The sequence below is a fragment of the Ischnura elegans genome, chromosome 5 (genome assembly GCF_921293095.1).
Source record: "Ischnura elegans chromosome 5, ioIscEleg1.1, whole genome shotgun sequence".
Taxonomy (NCBI): Eukaryota; Metazoa; Arthropoda; class Insecta; order Odonata; family Coenagrionidae; genus Ischnura; species Ischnura elegans.
The window spans coordinates 87,252,791-87,270,254 of record NC_060250.1 but is presented as its reverse complement, the minus strand read 5'-3'; the positions used below and the strand labels follow the sequence as shown (position 1 = coordinate 87,270,254).

The window sequence follows — 17,464 nt, the reverse complement described above, 5'->3', positions numbered from 1 at the left end:
ACACACAAAAGCAAATAGTGTGTGTAAATTTCACCATTGAAGAGAAAAATCTCAAAATTTCTCAAATTCAAATCTGGTAGGGTTATCCATTTACTGCATATATATGTGGGTTGTACCAAAAGTAACATTCCCAATGAGGTGCAATGTTGAGGGAAGGTCCTTGGCTAAATCCCACAACTGTGCCATGTTCAGTGGTTCCCCTACTCTGAAGTCTGCCAGTCCCCGATTCACTGTGTCACTCAGGCTTCGCAACCGTCAACAATGAAAGTGTTGATCCCCATTCCTGCGTGAGTGTGTGGATCAAGCAGTAATCTGATTTCTCCACGCAAGAAGGTTACCGCCCATGGAGATTCATCGGCAACTGACTGAAGTTTATGGAGAAGAGGGCATGTCCATTCAGCACATCCGCAAATGGTGCAGAGCTTTTGCTGAGGGCCGCACGGAAGTTCACAATGAAGAACGGAGTTGAAGATTGCCAGTTTCGGATGTGATTGTCCAAAAGATCAACAGTGAGCTGCTCAAAGATCAGAGGGTCACTATCTGTGAACTCGTCGAATGCATTCCTGAAGCTTCCAACGGCACAATTGAAAGAACTTTAACAGAAACGTTGGGTTATCGCAAGATGTGTGCTTGCTGGGTCCTTCGGATGTTGACTGACGGACACAAGAAGCAACGCCTTGACCATGTTCGCAAATTTCTTCAACAATGTGAGGGGGGAGACAATAAGGAGAGGTTGCTGGAGTCTATCGTCATGGGAGATGAAACGTGAGTGTTCCATTACACCCCCAAAATAAAACACTTAGGTGGCAAACGCTTCAAGAGCGATGATGAAGTCCGATTAGAGGTCACATGCTTCCTCAACGGGTTGGTGGGAGACTTCTTCAACTTAGAGATACGAAAGCTGGAGCACCACCTTCAAAAGTGTTTCGAAAAAAATGGAGAGGTTGAAAAATAGGCCTAAGTGTAAGCTTTTCCTAAAGAAAATTGCCTACAGCCATCTGAACAATATACTAGATGGGGGAGTTTCTTGCAGTGCAGAGGATAAGAAAAAGAACTGAGAAGGAGTTCCCGTCTACAGTTAGTGTAGGCCCTCGAAAGGTACTTGGCCGAAACAATTTCCAACATTTAAAACCTTTCTAGCAATTTCAACATTTGATTTAGAACAGAAAATTTAACACAGCATTCATCTAATTCATTAAAATTCGTGTTTCTTTCAAATAATTACAATCTACGAACATATAAAAACTTATACCAACCGGCTGACAGTGGCAGGTGATGCTTGAGCCAGATCCTGGACCTCAAATAGCATGTGGACCCATGGCGTCAATTTAATTCTCTCAGAATTAGCTAGGCAAAGCATTTTGTTATCATCTAGAACAGTGTTCATGTTTTCAATCCAAACTGCATCCACAGGACCATCACAAATGATCCATTGGTGAATATCTTCTGCGCACTGCTCCCAAAAGTAAATCAAATTAAATATATGTGTGCTTTGTTAATTAATAGTTTGATTTTCTATTGACAAATAATGTGATTTTAGGATGAATATGTTCTCAACATTAAAAGTGGAGTGAATATTTATTATTACTTTCACCCACAAAATCAAAAAATCATTAGACTAATATTTAATTCCATCAACAAAGTAAAGCAGGAAAGCATCAAAATGCAACAAAGCTAGTGCCAAGTAATTTGAATAGCCCCACTTTAATTTGCATACCATCCACTCTAAAGGCCCCTATACACAGTGAATGATCATGCTGAATGATCACCTGATCATTCACAAGATCATGCGAGCAAAATAGAATATGTTCTAATTTTCACTGAATAATCATGCACATGACGGTTCATTTACGAATTTTTCCGTTATACATGGTGAATGATTTCATTCGTATGATCATTCAGCATGATCACGTGCATGATCATTCACCATGCATAGCAGCCAAATAGCAAGATTGAAGAGCCAAAACAAGCATTTGCAGAAAAATAACATCAGTGTTGGTAAAAAACAAGCAAAAAATACAGGGCTTATCATTCTAATTAAAATATAAAGATTTTCTATGAAAGAACAATCCCAAATCATAACTCACAGCAAAAATGATTTTTGTAAACCACCAATTGCTTGAAAGAAATTCAAACTTTCAGACAACAAGTTATTTTGAAACTGAAATGACCCATTGAATCTGATCTTGCTAGAAACAGTATGCATAATGGGCACATCACTAATTTTCCGTAAGGAACTTAATTTTGAATTTTCATTAGATGATTCCCTGGACCTATTATCATAAGTGACATACCAGCCAAACAAAATCATACCAATATCCTTGAAAATTATCAAGTGCTAGAGAGCGATGATTATAATGAATTCGCAAATATGTAGCACACTAAAAATAAACATCTTACCTGAGCGGCAAGCCGAACTCCTATTCCCAATAAACCATCATGCCACTCTAATGTAGCTGGGTTGACATCGCCATAAAGCTCGCCTAGAGTGACTGACTTGGGATTCAAGACATATGTTTCCACAGGCTTGTAATAATGCCCATAGATTCTTTCATCAAAAAGTTTGGTAAGACTATCTTGAAGCACCTTTGGTAGAACCAAAATTAATGCCATGAAACAGGAATGGTAAACTTATTTATTTCAGAATAGGGAGGATGCATCCTACTAAGGCAACAAACATCTACGTTAGTGGTGGCAATGAAAACTCACTATTTCTTAGATTGTGTATAATAATATAATAAAATTAACAACTTTAGCAAGAGATAACTTGGACAACAAAGGAAAAATTTACCTTTAATGTGACATGTGGTGAGCAAAATGAGTTAATGCTACCCAGCTGAAATGACAATGTTCAAACATCCTAAACCCTTTTGCCAAGTGCAATATATTAAAATGAAAAATTTTCTATACAAGCAAATTAATGATGCATATAGACCTGCTGCTGCTAAACCATGCCCAAGTAGACCAACGCGATTCTTTGTATAATTAATCGTAGCGGGCGTAACTTGGTGGAAATCCATAATCGCATGAATAGAAGGATCAACAACTTTGCTGTTTCCACATAGTAATTTATTAACACCGACCATGTTGTTGTTGTTGATCCTTCTATTGCTGCGATTCTTTTTGTCATAAAATTGCATTTACATACCTTGCACATTTTTCCGGCCTGCAAATCTTACAACACTTTTTACAAAATATATTTACTACATATATTATGACCTAAGTAATGAAGACCTATGAATTAAAAAATAAATTACTATATTTCTCCAAATATAGTCCCCCTCTGAATGCAGTCCCCCCTTAATTTTGAGGCTTCAGTTTTGGGAAAAAAAATGCAATTGAATATCGTCCCCTCTGTACTTTTACCATGGGCACTTTTTGAAAAAAAAAGAGGGGACTATTTTAAGATAAATGCGGTAACTGGGCACTCATTTATAAAAAAAATTAAATAACTGCCAAAATATTTTACATGGCAAATGAAGTTACAATGAATTGCCACAGTAGCCTGCATGATCATTTTGGTAGTCCAACCCTAGTCCAGGGAGGTTTCTGTGATGGGATGGATGAACTTTCTCCAAGTCTGTTTAAAATTATACACTTGTTTTATTTTTGAATCGCAATGGATAAAAAATTGTACTTATCATTCACCTTTACCTTTCACATTTTGAGATATGGTTTGTGACATCAAAATACCTCCACTCTTTGGCGTGCCCTGCAGTTTTTGTGGGAATTATTGCATGATATCATATAACACTGGCGGCACGTGCATATACTCATGTTAGCAACTGCACCTCAAGTAAGTGCTTTTCTCGTACAATATTCTTGATTCTGGGGATTGTGAAAAAAATTATTGGGGCTTAAGTCTGCGCTGTATGGAGGATGATCAAGAATTTTGACGTTTTGCTTTTCCAGAAACGAATTTGTGACTCGAGCGGTGTCTGAGCTTGCATTGTCATGATGGAGCGTAATGCGTCGATTTGGGCTATCTTTCCAAAGCTCGGCGACCACTTCCGGCAAGCAAATGGTCGTATACCATTGAGCATTAACTGTTCTTTGATTTTCAAGAGCAATCGTCGCTACATGCCCTAATTTGGCTACGAACGATGCGACCATTTTCTTGGAAATGCTGGAAGAGCAAACAACTTTTGTCGGTTAGAGCTCACTTTAGAAGACCCATACTGAAGATAGGCATTTTGATTCAGGCTCGTAGCTATAGATCCATGATTCTTCACCTATAATGATGTCGTGAACGTGCTTTGATGCTCTTGAATTGAATCGTTGTAGAGTATTTCGACACCAATTGACTCGACCTGCTTTCTGCTCTTCTGTGAGGAGGTATGGTATCCAGCGGGAAACCAATTTTTTAACACCTAACTCTTCATGTAAGATCTTTCGAACTGAGGTCCCTGAGATGTCCAATGATGCCTGAATCTCATGGTATGTAACATGACAATCTTCCATAATCATGTAACATACAGCATCCACGTTTTCTTGAGTGATGGCAGTTTTTGGTCGCCCTTCACGTGGTTCGTCACTGAGGCTAGAGCGTCCTCGCTGAAACTCTGCATACCAGCAATAAACAGTTGTCTTTGATGGTGCTTCTTTGCCAAAAACAACAAAAAGTTCTGCAATGCATTCTTCCTGGATGAGGCTTTGTCGAAAGTTATAGAAAAAATTATAATCTGGTACTGTTGATGATTTAATTCCATCTCGTACAGCGACTTGGGAACTTTGACAAGCCACTGTTTTAAAACTATCAGGCCAAGCAAAAAGTTGTTTATAAATACCATTCATAGTTGCTAGGTGATAAGGAATGTTCTATTCTCGACACTTTAAAGGCAACCCTCGTATCACACTACATTTGAATAAGTGCAGTGCAGAAAGATGGAACACCCAGGGAAATTTACACATAACACAGTTGAGAATAAAAAAAATTTGATCCTGATCAGTTTGAACTATTTATATTTTTTTTACTTTTGAAGGTCAAATGTCAATGTGAGGATGAATCTTCTTTGCAGCTGGTTTTAGTGAGTTAAACAAATGTCCCTTAGTAAACCCTACTATTCTGTAACTCTAAAGAGAGAATGACAGATTTAATAATTATCACGGAACACATGTAGATACACATTTAAAAAAGAAAATCACGGGGTCTACCAGTGAAAAAGTTGTTGAAGAGGCTTGACTTCATGAGTTGAGATTCTTAAGAATTCCAATAATTAGCACCAGAACTTCAAACTACTAAAAAAAATCTTTCCATTTGCTACAAGATCTATGCAAAACTTTGATGCAGAAAATATTTTCTCTAACTGCTTGGGATGATCCATTTTTTTGGCCTTGAAAACAATTTATTAGAATCCAAGTCACATACAAACCTAATTTATGGTATTTTCAGGAACCTATATTGACCATAAACAGGGGCTTAAAGTTAAAATTTTTAAAAATCTATAAAGAATACAATACCCTGTAGATGGTTGTTTTTCCTCCTCCTGTAGGTCCAACCAACATAACACCATGACGAACAATCATTGTTTCATAAAGCTGGATAATTTTTTTCACCATAGCTGGCACTACCTTCAATCCTTTTTCTTTTATAATAGTTTCAATCACTGTTTGTAAACTCCCATAGTCCTGTTGTGGAATGACAACTTTTGGAAATAGATCACTAAGAATCCCCTGAAATAAAATTGATTCAACTTAACAAAACAGCAAAAAAGAATATAGTGCATAGCAATATATTGTATACAGTATTAGCCCTTTATTATGAGTTCTGCAGATTCCAAGAAAATCACTTGTTACAGTGAGAACTAATTACAGCAGATGTATATTTTAAAATATCCCTTTTTTTCAGTTTTTGTGGCACAAAAAGGAGAAAATTTAGCTTATTGCCACATTTCATACTTATCCAAAAATAAATTTTTTGGAGCAAGTGTTTCCAAATCACACACATTAACGCTGTCTCGAAATAGTCCAAATTCTTTACGAGTGATTTGGCTTCATGAACAGATGCTGGTGGTTGACGTTCGCTTGCAGCAGAATCAGACAATTCTTGGCGAATTTCCTTATTATTGGCATAAAAAGCTCTGGTAGCGTCACTTCGTGCTAACCTCCTTGTTGCTGATAGCCCTTGCAACATAAAGTTTTTTTCATTCAGGAACTCTGTCAATTTTAACCATCCCTGCGGTGAAAGTGAAAAAAATGCGTAGACTGACTGAACAATAGTAAAATAGTTGACTGCAGCTGAACAGCTCTCCACAGCAGATGAGCCTACCAAATTTAAGCTGTGGGCAGCGCATGGCACTCACTCCGCTAATTTATTAATCTCTCTAAATCTAGCTTGTACTCCAGAGTAAATCCCACTCATATTGCTCGCATTGTCATAGGATTGCGATCTGCAATTGCCGATATCTATACCATGACGTCTGAGAGTACATACTCACCAACAGCTCGAAAAGGTATTTACCATCGTGTTGTTCAATTGGAATGAACTGAAGAAAACGCTCTACAACAGTTCCACTTTTGAGAAGATAGCGAACAACAACTGTCAGCTGATCCACATGACTGATGTCAGGAGTGGAATCGATAATGATTCCATAACATCTATTTAACATTCTTAAATTCAGACAGTATCTGGGTCAATACTTTGGATCCCATTAACTCAATAAATTCATCACATATACTGGCTCTTCCATGTCTCTCAATGCGTTCCTTTAGAAAGGGATCAAATTCAGCTTAAAGGTCAATGCAACCAAGGTAATTTCCATTGTTGTTTATTTATTGTAACAGTTATGTAAATGGCTGTCACCGCAAAAAGCTAACCCTCTTTCAGCAATAATCACAGCAACTATTCTCTTGAGAACATCAGTCCAGTATTTGCACAATTTTTGCTTCTCCTTTTGCAGTTTTTCGTCAATTTTAGATGTCTGTTGATATTCTGACATCCTTGACGGAGCAGCAACGTGATCCTTCGACTTCTCATGTGATGTAATCCTTGCGATGGAGATTTTCCAGTCATCAAAACCATCGATAAACTGATTTGCAAACCTGGTGTTGTAGTCAAACAGCTTGCACACATAACAAAACACTTAACCCATTGAAGGAGAATAGAGAAGCCAGTCTCGCGTGACAATGTCACCATTTGTTAACGTTCTAGCAAAATATTTTTTGCGTGCATATCTGATCTTGCCACCAAATTATCTACCCTTTAATGTAAAATCTGACTCCAAATTTTGTGAAGGAAGATGTTCAGCATAATAACTTCTTAAATGTGCAGTTATCTCCCAATCAGCTGGATAACTTGAATAGCAGTATTCTTTGTCATGCAGCTCATGCTTCAAATGCGGCATCTCCTACTGACCCTAATATACAGTCTGAGTCGGTAGGCAAATCAAACAGCAGCTTCAGCATGACCCATAATAGAATTTGCAAATACATTTTCCTTTTTAACATTTGTTTCAGTTGTTTCACTTTTTTCAGCACAGTCCGGCAACATTATTTCTGGTATTGCGGGATTGTTGGTGTCCATTGTGGCCGAAGAAGTAAATGAAATGTCATTATCATTAGTATTACTAGTTTTACCAGTAATGCAATCAGCGTCTCTGCTCATAAATTGCAGCAACAAACCCCGATTCTTTTCAATGCTTTTCCTTTCTCCTCCTTTTTCTTCTGCTTCTCACATCCACTCTCATGTTTCCTCTTGTATCCATCAGACATGGTTATTTAGTAGTACTTTCTTTACTTTTTAAAAAATTTTAAGAAAAAAAAGCACACAATTAACGATAAACAACGAATGCAAAGTGCATGATGTAACACCAGAATTACTACATCATCACTGCATAGAGTCTGCATAGAATAATTAACAATGCAGAAAGTTTATTTAGATTTCAAATCGCAAAGAAGAGCAGGTGCATTCATGAAAAATATTAAAAATGAAGTCGGGGAGGGCCAACGACTTTGAAAGCGCCTGGGGCCTACGATGACCTTAAAACGGCCCTGATGGGAAAAGTCGTTTGAGAGCTTATGGTGGAGCTTTTGAATAATTTAGCAACTACTCCAATTCTCCTTGCACCAAGATTTGAACTCCTGCCAAAATTGGAGGGAAATTTCACAACTATCTTAGTAGCAGTATTGCACGGATGAATGTCCACACTCATATTAACCCTGCAGACTTTCGCCCCTTCCTACTCTCATTTGGATTCATTCTCCTTTCAGTCTTGCATATGCTGGTACTTCTGAAATCCCATGGATACAAGATGCTATAAAGGAATGAAAAGCAAAACAGGCAAATAAGATGGAAATGTATCAGAATATGTCAGAAATACGTCGTTTTTGGACTCTATCCACTTAAAATTTTGCATAGATTACAAATCTTATAATACAGTAGATTCCAGTTAATGGGTCCACCGGTTACTTGGGGCAGCTGCTTAATTGGAGCAAATCTTAAAGAACAGAATCCAATAGAAGAATATCCCAGAGTTTTTTCCCCTAAACTGGGATAGTATGCCATTTTATTCAGCCATGAGTCGGCGACATTGACTCTATACTCGTGACGAAATTAAATTTTTTTTTCATCAGAATACGGTTTTTTATATTTTCCTTCTTTAATTTAGTCTTATTTTTCTCAAGTATACCTATTCTTGCCTTATTCTTAAAGCTCTTGTTCTTATAATCTCCGTTTGAGGAATCGGATTCCATTTCCCGACCATGAGACGTCATTCAACGTAGTGATGTGTTAAAGAGGAGAGGACTCCTATGGCGGGCCATGGGGGATAGAATGAGCCCGGGATAGTGAGAAAGAGGTGACGACACCCATGACAAGGGTATATGAGCAATTACGGGCCAATTTCTAGGAATTACAGGCTGATTTTGAGCAGAGGAGACTGTTCGAGATGAACAATTTTGCTTACCACGAGCTTTTTGTTTGCAGCATCTTGAACAAAATTCAACTGACTCATGTGGTCTATCCTCTTAATTCCTTTTCCATTGTACAACTGAGCTGCCACTATTGGAAAATAACAATGTTTCTTCGTTCCTTTCTCTTTTTCCCATCCCCATCTCAGTAGTTTACACATGCACAGAAGTCATTTTTCTTTTCACTCGTACCTAGTCATTTGTGAACTAACAGTAGTCTAAAACCAGTGTCAGTGGTGTGCATATTTGGTGGGATTTATCTCGTGCTCTATGATCTAAGTGAACCTTGAATAAGTGATATTGTTTTAATGCCGAGAGTTCAACGACACTCCCTTTCTTGAGTATAATGCCATGTTAAGACCTTTTACACGCTGAAAAATTGCTATACTCGACAAAAATAAAGATTATCCCCAATCCAGTCACTGCCGTTTGGCTGATATTACCAAGGTGCTGAAATTTACAATAGCTCAGTTATTGAAGCAACAGGATAAACTAAGAGAGGAATGGAGCCACAAAGGAAAGCAAGCACCGTCTCTGAAACACAAACGTAAGGAACAAAGGCAAGGATCCAAATATTGAGGACGCTTTAAGTCAATGGTTTTCCATTGTTGATAAAAAACTCTTCTGGCAATTCAGGAAAGTGATAAGTCTTTAAAGGGTTAAGAATAAAGGCAATGCTTTTGAGGGTTAAGAATAAGTAGTTTACCATTTGAGTAACAAGCCAATAGCAATGTAGGGGTGACTGTGAGCCTCTTTATGCAATAATTGACCAGTTGGGATATAGAATTAGTATGGAAATCAAGAAAGCTTCTTGTTGTACTTGAAAATTGTGCGGCACATTCTAATTGCTAAAGTGAGTTAAAAAATTATCAGTTGGAATTTCTGTATGCAAACATAACATCCTTGGAGCAACCAATGGATAAGGGGATCATTGAAAATTTGAAAACACTTTACCATGGGAAATTGGTATATAATATTCTAGATAACCTTTGTGACAGCGTCATCCACTGCCAATAAAGTAAGATCAAAGGTGAACATTCAGGAAGCGATATTGTTTTTGGTTGAAAGCTGGCCAGACATCAACTGTCAAAAAATTCAAAATTGTTTTTTTCATTGTGATTTCAAACATTTCAGAGCAATGTTCAACATTACAGCAGAATCTGAAAATGTATTCAACTCGAAACTGTGCCAAATAACAATCCCTGAAGAGTTTGATAATATCAACTGCAATTTGGACCAATGGAAACTGTGAAACAAAGGCAACAAGGTGAAGCTGAAGGTAAGGATAGTGATGGAGATGAAATCGCACCTGAACGTAGCTAAGTGATATCTCTGGATACAAGGAGGTTCATTGAGGGGTTACGACTCTTCTTCATACAAAAGGCAATGAAGGTAGCCCAATGTCATCATTGGATTTCTGTGCTGACTTTGTTCATGCAAAGAGGATGACGAGAATGCAGCAGAGACCATTAGACAAATTCCTCGGACGAGGAGAAACGGTTTGAACAGAAAGAATTCACATGTTTATAACTAAATGAAATATTTAGGAATCACAAATAATTAAATAATTAACTGTGATTTTTTCTTCAATAGGATATAGTAAAAGACATTCATCCAGCATTGCCTGAGGCTGTGAAAAATATTTTCAACTAAGATTACTATAATTCTTAAAAATGTTAATAAATTAACTAAACTCGCTGGTTTATTAAACAAATTAATAGTTTAATAAACATTATTTGATTATAAACATTCTTTAGTCTTCTTTCTATCATTTCAACACTTGTTTAAGCAGTGCTGTAGTTGGAAAAAAAATGTAATCGGTAATTACCAAAAATTCCAACAGCTGAACATGTATTATACATCTGGCCACGAAGGTATTTTAACCGGTACGCTTATTACGGGTTTGGATTTTAGGGGGTGCGCCGTACCGGCCCTACTACAGCAATGTGTTTAAGCCCATAGAGGGGATAGTTCGCCTAATTGGGGCAGCCGCTTAATTAGGGCGAAGTGTGCCTGTCCCGATGTGTCCCAATTAACCGGAATCTACTGTACCACAGAGATAAGCCATTGTAACAGAGATGCACAAGTCTCAAATGCAATACTGTGAATTCTGGGATTATCCCAAGGATACGCAAATTTCACCAATTCAAACGCAATTATCATTATTTTTCTTCTGCTCATGCTTCTCTCAGAAAAGTTTTATCTCGGCATATGTTTATGATGATTTGGATATCTTTATTTGCTTTTCAAAAATATATGGTAGAATAACACTACACTGTAACAATCGTTAGTGAGTCGTGAGCGAGAAATTACTGCGCAATGTACTCACCAATTGAATAAAATTTTTACCCGCCTCCTATTCATTGCATTAAAAATATTCCGGGAGAGGATGAAAAATTTATAAAAAAAAGAAAACTAGTTACTCATCTGATATATTCATCATGAAAATAGATAAACTGCAAGAGTTTTTGAAAAATGCCTTTCTTTCAAATGTGGTGAAAAACTTCTCGGGAACTACACAGTTAAAATAAAAGTACCTCCCCAGTTACCTCAAAGAAACAAATGACTTCCACAAAGTAACACATTTGAGGGAAAATGATGACTTGTTTGTCCAGAGGATATCTAGAACTATATGGATCGATTACAAAATTGCTAAAAATGACCAAGAAGAGAGATGCCTCTGATGAATTTGCAAAAGACAACAGAGGCCTTCATAAAAGTCAACATTCCGCTTGAGAAAGTGGGCAATCCAAACATTAGAAGATGATGAAACAGTAACAGTAACTTGTCTCTTTATGTAAATTGAATATATGAAGAATAAAATGTATTTGAATTCAGTCAATACTAAATGTCTATCATTGCTTAAATTATCCCTAGTCAATAGCATCAAAAAAGTGGATGGGTCCACTAAAAGCATGACACTCAATGAAAAATCAATTATTTTTTAATTATATTAACACTCATTTCAGGCAAAATAACACCAATTTTGTAAAAAAATATGTATCACCACTTTTGACAATAATTTAACCCCACCTTTTCCATGTCCCTAGCCATTGTCAGTGAAAAGTTTGTGTTTGATTGCATTATGACTAATCCTCTTCCACCCAGATTACAGGGACTAGTTAAGCAATTAGTCTGATGTCATCTCTGGATGAATATCTTATAAATTCTTATGTCAAATTAAACAAAATTTTGGCTGAAAAGAGATTTCCTATCGTATTTCCAATGATGATAGGAGTTTTTTCAGACCCAAAAAACTTCATTAACTCAGTAGTTAGTGCTCTTGGGCCAAGGGTTTTTAAGGTGACCAAATTTTAACACATCAACATAAACTTTTTTTAGCTTGTTTCAAGGCTAGGAAAACATAATGTCCTCAAATGCTGAAAAATAAGGGTTAGCCTATAGGTCACACATCGAAACTTAGTCTGTGCCCAATATGGCTCCACTTCTGTGTGAAAACCAGAGTGTCAGTGTGGTGAAGCCCTTGCCAGCATGTATGATTCTCACTATACCTGGAATAATGCTGCATCATCTTTTAAAAACTTGGGTAGGTTGCTATCCCTCAAGGCTCTGATTAAAACAACATCTTCATTCTTATCAGGATTCTCTCGTTTAAGTGAGCCGGCCATGACTAAAACGCTCTTAACAGCTCTGAAAAATAAAGAAATTTCCATTTGAGAACAATAATGCTTCCAAAAAATTTCAAAAGCTACCTTATATTCACAAAAATCTTAAATCCTTATCTTTTAATCTAAATATCATATATCCTTCCCATTTAAATATCATGCATCAATATCATATATATCTTTTACCTTTTCAACAGTTGTGACAGCATAAAAGACTAGAAATTTAAAAATCATTCATGCTCCAGATGAAGAATGGGAGCTGCAGACAGAGTAAATTTCTGTAATTTTCAGGATTGAAAGCTTTTTTATCGATGGCCTCACATACTATGTAAGTAAAAATTCACAAAGATAAAAAAAATCAATTGAATTGTATTTTATGGAGTGTTCTACCTATCAAGCCTAAATTTAATTAAACCAGTCAATACAACAATTATGGCCACAGTGTGGCTGAATTGTGGTTTACCAGTGGAAACTATGGCTATGGCTAGCCACAGCTTGCCATATTATTACTGTGGGTGACATCTGGCAAGCCATAGTCTGGCTAACAAAACACATATGCAACTATGGCCACCCTTTGGAAAGCCAGAGCAGCCACAGGAGATAAGTTTGTATGATCTTAGGTATCCTCTTAACATTGATCTTTAGGTTTTGTTTATTTCTTCAGAGTTTAGCATTGAACTTGGAAACCTTCACAGGAATTACTTTTCTAACATTATTGAACCTTATTAATCACGGTAACCTTAATTTATCAATTTAGAAATGAATCACGAGTACCTATATTAGACCGCACCCAAAAAGTGCTAGGAAGTATTTTTTCCTCACGAGCCAGCCCAAAAATGGGGTTACGCGGGATACAAAAGGGTGTGGCTTACACGAGTAAATACAGTATTCTTTCCCCTGAATTCCTGGTTCAAATACAAGGTGGGTAAGTGTCATACAAGGGCATGTGGGGCATGAGAATTTACCGTGGCATCATTTATCAAAGCTTCTGCTAATCTGAATAATTCTGTAAACATCCTTTTTTTATATCAAATACCTCATTCCAAAGTCATAGTGATCCTGCTGGGACAGCTGTTCACTACACAATTTATACATCTGTACCATTTTTTTGGCCAACACCTTTGATGATTCAAATCCTTCTGAATACAAAATAACTTCAGCAATCAGAGCTGGAATAGAAAGCACATGATGTTAGCATCACTAATGCTGATAAAATTACCCTAATGCATTCTGAAATGTGCTATTTACCATAATCAGGGACCATCATGGATATAGGTCGAAAAAGGGCTTTCAAGTTGTCTGGCAGTTCTGTCCGCCCAGCATATCCTGGATTCATTGTGATGAAAGCAGCACATTTAGGAGATAGGCTTATCTCTCGGCCTTCAAACATAAACCTACAATTGGCAAACAACAAGTAAAAAGGTTATGCATATGTATACTGATAGTTAATCATGCTATCCTTCCTCAGAGCATAGCTATGGTAAGCTGGCGAGGGGGGAGGGTGGTCGAGGAATTCCAAATGCCGACCCAAAATTCTCAAAGTCGTAAGCGAATTCCCACTCTCACAAAAATAATATGCTGGCTGTGGCCTTGCAGCACTCCACTACTGAGATCGGTAACAAAGACCAAAAATTGTTTTCCCCAGGCATCAGGATAAAAAGAGCCCCCTCCAATATGATACCTTTCTTCACAAAATGGACACAACTAAAAGTAAGCGCATTTTCCAATAAATATTTTTAGTTACACCTTAACCACTCAATTTCACCTGAAAAAAAAACTATTTCAAAGCAGAGTATGATTGAATAGCAATTTGTAAAGGCATCCTTTGCCTCATACCAGCAACTTTACTCAATCATTTTCATACATATAATATTAATTTATACCTGGTCAATTTCTGAGCCTTGGCATGCCGAATTGTTATGAGCTGCTGAGCAATGACAGATAGGACTTCAATGTCAATCCTGTTGAATTCATCAAAACAGCACCAGGCTCCAGATTGAGCAAGGCCTGAGAAAAATCTTCCCATCATCTGTTAACAAATCAAAGGAAGATAGTAAGGAATATTAGGTATGCTAATGTAAGCAATAAAGAGCTACATCAGATATGGGATGATAAATCACACATCAACAGGGCAGGGCACATTCTTGCCATTATCATTCATCATGATTTTATCACGTAACTATCTTACCCTGAAATCCAAGCCTTCTGAGCAGTTGAATACAACACATAAAATAGATATTGCTTTTGCTAAATCTTTAGTAGTTTCAGTTTTCCCAGTTCCTGCAGGGCCTGCTGGAGCTCCTCCTGAAATAATGATCATATTCATTCATCCAGAGAAGCCTATTCCAAGCCTATTGACCAACTGGGCCAATTGACTTAGTGGCCCATTACTACTACTAAAAAATTCCACATTTTATCATAAATGACTTTATAACATAAATAACTAAATTATCTTAGCTTTCCACAAAGTTGATCTCACTTTATTTAGCTAAAAGTTCATACTCTCAGTTTTTTTAAATATATATAATCTCCTTAATAAATATTTGATTGGAAGCAATCACTTAAAATAGTGAGCTATTTTGAAGGTCAAAGGATGAGATCTTCAGCAAGCTAAATACCAGTGAAAAAAACAAACAATAATAGGAGAAAAAATGTATTCACCCAAGTCTAACTGCAATGCTCCCATTAAACAGAGGTAACAACGATCAGTTAGAGGTGTGATGACCAATCTTGGAGAAGCGCCAAGGTATTCATAGCCATATTCTATGCTTGAACTAGACATCTTGACCTGGACTATTTCAAGGTCTTCGTCCCAATAATATCTTAGCTGTTTCAACCATTCAAAGCTAGTGCTAAAAAAAGATCAATAAGTTTAAAAATAAAGGCCAAAAACCAATAATTAAAGAAAATATTAAAAATTCTTGAAAATAGAAAAAAAAAGCTAACACAGATAAAACTTCATTGTGAAGCATTCCAGAAATTATGTCTCTGGCGTGGACATCAATAGTTATTAAGGCACACAGTACAGAACGGGCAAGTTTAGGTAGATCTCCTCTCACAAGAGCAGCCAATTCATTCAGCTCCTAAAATTGGTAATGGATTACGCTAGTGTAGTATTGAACAAGGATCCTTTTAAATTGACAGAATAAAATCTCAAAATAATTTGAAGGCGAATTCCAAAGTAAGCAATATAATCCTCACCTCAAAACTTAGAACTTCAAATGCAACCAATTCATTTTGTGCATTTTTGGATTCCAAAACCATATGAACATTTTTGCACCACATAACTTGAGATACAGTAAGCACCACCTGTAATTCACCAAAAGCAAAAAAATGGTGAGAAGAGGGGCAAATATCTTGAATGAATTTTAATGAGAACCTGTTGTGTGATGACTATTCCTCTATTGCAGGGAAGTTTGAAAATCTATGCACAGCAAAATAAACCTCAACAGAAAGAAGTGTTCCAGTAAAAAGGAGAGAGGCCATGTGTCAACCAGAAAAGCTATATGAATGCCTCAAAATTGTAGCTTCTGAACCAATTATTTGGGCCTCGGTGATTTAATAGAAAAAAGAGCAGTAAATATAGTCCAGTTACAACTTCAAATTCGCCCCACTTGGCAGGGTGAGTTGAAACGTTGTTAGCTAATGATTTTCAGATAAATAATTACAGTTGGAAGGCTTTATTTTTATATGCAATGTTAAATGCAATTTTAATATTACTGAACTTGATAACTGAGCATACTGATCCAATAACTAATTAGTATATGATTGATGATTATACTTCAAAATGGTACACCCCACGCCACAGTAATTGATAGCCCTCCTGGGGAAAGAGACACCCGACTTCATACAGTGGTCAACAAGGGACAGGGGAAACACAATAAAAGAATAAAAATTAGAAAAGATTTCCTCAGCATCTGAAGTAAGATTTCTTGAATTTCTTGAAGGTGAATCTCGACCCAATAGAATTTGTGATTCTATTTTTGCTTTCTCTAAACTCGAAGAGTGCTGTTCCATTCACTTGAAAATAATTCCTTTGAAGCAAAAATCTTTGTGCCCCTAATGGGCTCTTTCTCGCGCAGGGCCTTGGTTAGCCAGCAGGTGTGCGAGCCTGGGATGGGGGCAGGGCTCAGCTGCATAGTCACTTTGGCATCCACTCTGGACTAACTAACTTTTTGTGTCCGGGACAGGAGTGAACCTTTGTGCACTTATGTATTTCTCACAATGGACCGTAGGTTCTGTAATTTTATTTAATATATAAAATGGGACAACATACGTTTTGTTAAAATTTCAAAATAGAGACTTGCTCTTTTAGTTTCACGCCGTAATCGATTACTAATTTGTCTATACATTCTTTTGCCCTGTTCTGTGTCCATATTCTTCCACTTCCTCCTCTCCTCCATTTCTCTTATCATGTTCTCCATTATCCACGGCTTCTTTATCCTTCTACTGCCAACGTAGCCAATGGACTTCTCAGCCCCAATGGCTATTCCCGTTTTAATATTATCCCATCTTTCCTCAACAGTGTTTGTACTATCAATCTCCCGGGTGCTATTTTCAACAAGTTCCTGATCCTGATATTCTCTCCTCATACTCCCCTTCAGAGCTTCTTCATTCCATTTCTTCGCCTTCCTAACTTTCATAAGCCTTTTGACTCTTACATTACATTTCACAAGTACTAGGTTGTGGTCTAAATCCGCATCCACTGCAGGGAAACTGCACAAGTTTTCCACACTATTCCTAAACCTCTGTCTTACCATGATGTAGTCATCCTATATCTCCCAACATCCCCTGGACTTTTCCATGAGTACCTTCGCCCTTTGTGATGATTAAACCAAGTGTTTGTTATGAATAACTTGTTTCTCCTGCAAAATTCTGCTGCTTTCTCACCCCTGTTGTTCCGAGTTCCTAATCCAAATTTTCCTAATTCG

The 17,464-nt window shown here is 37.1% G+C and overlaps 1 protein-coding gene across 1 annotated transcript in view; it reads right to left on the bottom strand.

Moving 5' to 3' along the window:
* Positions 1-17,464, bottom strand: part of LOC124159738 (dynein axonemal heavy chain 6) — a 126,592-nt gene that overhangs the window by 77,753 nt on the left and 31,375 nt on the right. The window contains exons 24-34 of the mRNA XM_046535648.1: positions 15,735-15,842; positions 15,480-15,616; positions 15,195-15,385; positions 14,722-14,837; positions 14,417-14,562; positions 13,782-13,927; positions 13,570-13,702; positions 12,420-12,558; positions 5,461-5,673; positions 2,401-2,586; positions 1,257-1,453 (exon numbers count right to left, since the gene is read on the bottom strand). Of these exons, the coding sequence (XP_046391604.1) occupies positions 1,257-1,453; positions 2,401-2,586; positions 5,461-5,673; positions 12,420-12,558; positions 13,570-13,702; positions 13,782-13,927; positions 14,417-14,562; positions 14,722-14,837; positions 15,195-15,385; positions 15,480-15,616; positions 15,735-15,842 (1,712 nt within the window). The remainder of the gene's footprint in view (positions 1-1,256; positions 1,454-2,400; positions 2,587-5,460; positions 5,674-12,419; positions 12,559-13,569; positions 13,703-13,781; positions 13,928-14,416; positions 14,563-14,721; positions 14,838-15,194; positions 15,386-15,479; positions 15,617-15,734; positions 15,843-17,464) is intronic.